Here is a 4749-nt window from a genome sequence, read left to right on the forward strand (position 1 = left end):
CCCCCCCCCCCCCCAGCCCCAGCACCGCCTACTAAACCTGACCCGCTGCTGCCTGCCACCAAACAGCTCAATGCAACACAGATGTTGCCCCCTCCTCACTGCCTGGGGCTGTGGTGTGTTGGGGACTCCTGGCTGCTCCCCAGCCCCCCCTTTGTGCTGGTTGCTTCGTTCCTTCTATCCTCCCCTCTCTTTTTTCTATTTTCCCCCTACCCACAGGTGCCCCTCTTTTCCCTGCTTTCCCTCCTTGTCTCCTCTGGTTTTCTTAACCCTACCTTAACCTCACATTTCTGAGTCTCTCTTTCTCTACCCACCACCTCTCCCTTTCACTGCCTCCCCAATATCATCTTGTCTCTCTCATCTCTACTCATCCATTTCTTCTCTTCCCCTCCTCCCATCCCTGTTTCCCCAGAGCTGTTCTGCAGTCCCATCATTGCACACCTTGAAGAAAAGGGATGCTACATATAAAGGGGTGAGGGGGGAAACACTATCAGCAGTCAGGAGTGTTCTATCCCAACTGCTCAGTGAAAGGAATCAGAGGCATGGAGAAATGAAACCTGGTCCTGGATCCCAGCCCTGGCTGGCTGGCTGTTGGACAGCTCAGTGGTTACAGTTTGGGACCAGGGGACTCAAGCACAGCAGCTCCATAAGAAGAGATGTACTTTATCGGAAGATAACCAGAGTGTCCTTTGCTGGCTAAGGAGGGGGGCTAACTGACACAGATGACTCGGGTGGTACAGCAAAGGATGCTTTTCTCTTTCCTCCACGAAAGCTCAGGCGCCTCTCTTTTTTCTCTCCTTTTTTCCACTGACATGGACTTTTCTGACTTACTTATTTTGAGTTGCTTAACTTGAAAGTAGGAGACATAAGGAAGTTTGTTTGTCCCAGTCTAGTCTTCCCACTCTGGGGGTTTCGATCATGTTAAGCATCTTACCTTGGTTACTAAGGAAGAGACCCATAGTTGCTGAGGAAGAAATGAGATTTGTAACAAAAGTCATGACTGCTAAGCATCTCTTTTTCATTCTCATGACACCCCTAACCTCCACCAGGAAGGGGTCACTCAAGGGTAATGGAAACAGATTTAATTTTTCATACAGATATAGACATAGATATATAAGCACATAAGGACATTCTTCACACCCTTTCAAATCTTCTGTAACCATTCCTAGATCTTTTTTCATGTCTTACTTCCTCATCTGTCTTCTTGGAGTGGTCTGAAGGCAATATACGTTGGAGAAGACTAGGGATTAGAAAGGCAAAGAAGGGGTGATGCCTTGCCCTTCTTCTCAAGACTCTTTTCAAAATCCATTGATATGATAGATCTTATCCTCTGATAGGATTAATTATTGTTCCCTATTTCCATTGGATACCAAAGGGGAAAATGGACTGGAATTATAGCATCTGGCACTGAATTTAAGGGTTGTCCTTTCTAGAAGCAAAGGATGTGAAAGCTATTACACTATTCTTTAAGAATCTAATCCCTAAAATGTGTGTTATTATTGTTGAGTAGAGGAAAGATGGAAATGATCTGCTCTGCCCCATTCCCAAACAATGGAACAAGTGATATAGGGACAAGAAATTAGCCTTGGCATATAAGGGAGGGGAATTTTGGTGATATCTCTTCTGCTTTATGGGTCATTATGGGTGTTCAGAATGGCAAAAGGGTACCTAGTCTGAATTCCAGATAATGTTTCATAGATCAAATAAGCTATAGGTATAGATATGTGTATGTGTTGTAAAGTGCTTTGCAAACCTTAAAGTGCTATTAATAATAGCTTGTTCACATGGGGCTGCAACCTTCCTTCCTTCATATAAGGGACCCCAGGCCTACAACGTATGATGAACCTAAAGACAATATATATTAGAAGTATTAAAAGGAAACACACAGACACACACCAGCATGGGAAGCTGAGGAAGAACGTTGCTCCCCTCCAAAAAACAAATTCTCCCCATTCTACTGTGTAAAGATTTTATCTCTATATTATCCTCAAGCATCTCAGCACAATGTCTACAATACAGCCTCAGTTGCTTTGACAAATGTTTGTTTGACTGCTCCCTGTTTTCCATTTCCCATGAGAAGAGAATGAAAGGGATGCTCTCAAGTTATAACAAGAACAAGAGAGATCTTTGGGATATAGGGGAGGGACATAAGAGAGGGGTGGTCAAAGAGTAAAACAGAAAATAGATAAAACTTTCAGAATGGAAGTGAGGTGAGAACCCCAGCTGAGAGAGGAAGCCACTCACTCTGCCTGAAGGTTAAGGGAATAGGTAGAGACCACTCCAGGGATCCTGTGATTAAGAGGATTGGCCCATGATCTAAGAGAGGGGGGTAGGTGGGAGGGTGATGGCCAGGAGCTCTGACCTCAGGCCCCTAGAGCTCTCCCTCCCCCTCATCCCTGACCGATTCTGTACTCTCCTCCCCTCTCCAGCGGACCCTGCCGTGCAGACAGATGGCAGCCCCCATTGTTGCCACTTCCACTTCAGCCCCAAAGTGATGTTCACAAAGGTGCTGAAGGCCCAGCTGTGGGTGTACTTGAGACCAGTACCCCGCCCTGCCACTGTCTACCTGCAAATCCTCCGTCTCAAGCCACTTGGTGGGGAAGGAACTGCAGGAAGTGGGGGTGGGGGGCGACGCCACATCCGGATCCGATCCCTCAAGATCGAGTTGCACTCAAGATCGGGCCACTGGCAGAGCATCGACTTCAAGCAGGTGCTACACAGTTGGTTCCGCCAACCACAAAGTAACTGGGGTATTGAGATCAACGCTTTCGATCCCAGTGGCACTGACCTGGCTGTTACCTCCCTGGGGCCAGGGGCTGAAGGGCTGGTGAGCACTGCAAGTCGGGGGAAGGGGGGGTGAGGGTTGGCTATAGGAAACCCTGCTTTGAGGAAGGTAGTAGAATTGGGATGTGGTGGGTTGCTGGAAAAAAAAGTGGTAGGGATTCACAAGAGGATTGCTGGGAAAATGAACATAAGATGGCTAAGTGTTAATGAGGGCAGAGGGAACAAAAAATATCAGCACTTAGAGAAGAGTTTTTGGGGAGGAACCATGTAGGATTGGCGGAGCAGGGCTCCTGGTAATTTAGAACCATAGTAGCTAGATTGGACCTCGGCACAAATTATAGAAGAGAGATTTGTGGATAAACTTTGATTTACTATATCCAAGTTGCTGGCATGTAAATTGGAAGAGTTAATTGGTTTGAGGACTCATTAGGATTTGGGGTTTGCATCCCAACCTTTAGGCAAATTTACCTTCTTTTGGCCTCAGTTTCTTCATCTGTAAAATGAGGGAGGGATTGAATTAGTCTAAGAATGATCTCTGGGATCTACCTCATTTTCGGATGTGATTTGGTATTACTGTAGTTTAGGTCCAAGATTTCAGAGAACAAAAAGATTTATAAACTTAATGGGGCTTGCTAATCCCTATTAGCAAGGGGTTAAGAGATGGTTATTTAGGGGCAGGAAAAGATGGGAAGTGGTACCTGTGAGCATAGTCCTCCTTCTGGTGTCTGGAACGGTGGTGCCATTCATCCACCTGAATTTCTGACCTTCACCCACCTGAAGGCTAAGAGCAGAATGGAAATAGAAGAGATTTTGAGAACAGGAGCTGCTGTAGGAAGCCCCCATCGTGACATTATTCTTCTTTGCTTTAGCACCCATTCATGGAGCTTCATGTTCTGGAGAATACAAAACGGTCCAGGAGGAATCTGGGCCTCGACTGTGATGAGCACTCGAGTGAGTCCCGCTGCTGCCGATACCCACTCACCGTGGACTTTGAGGCCTTCGGCTGGGACTGGATCATCGCGCCCAAACGCTACAAGGCCAACTACTGTTCTGGCCAGTGCGAGTATATGTTCATGCAGAAGTACCCACATACCCACCTGGTGCAGCAGGCTAATCCCCGAGGCTCAGCTGGGCCGTGCTGTACTCCCACCAAGATGTCTCCCATCAACATGCTCTATTTTAACGATAAGCAGCAGATTATCTACGGCAAGATCCCCGGCATGGTGGTGGATCGCTGTGGCTGCTCTTAAGGTGGGGGATGAGAAGGACCCTCTCCCCCACAAACCCCACCCTGGATCCCCAGCCCTGACCCCTCCCCCCCACCCAGGCCCTAGAGTTCCCCCCCCAACCCCTCTTAAACAAAATGTCCTATTCCCCATCCCACCCCAAGCAGTGTGCAATACAGCAGAGGAAGGTAGGGGATAGAGACCAGAGGGGTGAGGGATTTGTCGGGAAAAGGGCAATGGGCAAGTTGGGGAATGTTTGGGATTTGCAGGTGAGGGTGTGTGGAAAGAAGATAGAGAGGGAGAGAGTGAAGTAGAGACAGAGATAGAGACAGGCAGAAGGACAGGGATAGAAGAGTATGAAGCAGGACAAAGGGATAAAAGAGGCAGAAGGAGAGACTAGGCAGAGATGAAATCAAGTGAGAAATATAGGGACAGAGAGTGAGCCTCATACCAAGTCTTTTTTTTCTTTGGGCCTGGTGAAGGGTTTGGTGTAATATGGGACATTCCATACACACACCATGGCCTATAAAAGAGGAAAGGGGGCCCAGATCTCCCTCCTTCCCAGAGTGGACAGGGGAAAAGGGGAGTTGGGGATGGCAAAGAGTGGGAAGGATTTTGACATTTTATTTATTTATTTATTGTTATTTTTCTTTTAATTTCTGGTGTTTGGCTTTATATAGAAAGAGATTCTGAGATTCCCCCTCCCCTTCTTCCACAGTGCCCTATTTCACTCCTTAAACCA

General features: G+C 47.3%; 1 protein-coding gene across 1 annotated transcript in view; it reads left to right on the forward strand.

The window, feature by feature from the left end:
- GDF11 (growth differentiation factor 11) overlaps positions 1 to 4743 on the forward strand; it is a 7636-nt gene extending 2893 nt beyond the window's left edge. The window contains exons 2-3 of the mRNA XM_069081450.1: positions 2427 to 2824; positions 3651 to 4743. Coding sequence (XP_068937551.1) covers positions 2427 to 2824; positions 3651 to 4031 — 779 coding nt within the window. The 3' untranslated portion in view covers positions 4032 to 4743. The remainder of the gene's footprint in view (positions 1 to 2426; positions 2825 to 3650) is intronic.
- Positions 4744 to 4749: the final 6 nt, after the last annotated feature.

This window comes from Petaurus breviceps, unplaced genomic scaffold (genome assembly GCF_028583685.1).
Source record: "Petaurus breviceps papuanus isolate PSGF00001 unplaced genomic scaffold, PetGlider_PUasm1.0 154, whole genome shotgun sequence".
Taxonomy (NCBI): Eukaryota; Metazoa; Chordata; class Mammalia; order Diprotodontia; family Petauridae; genus Petaurus; species Petaurus breviceps.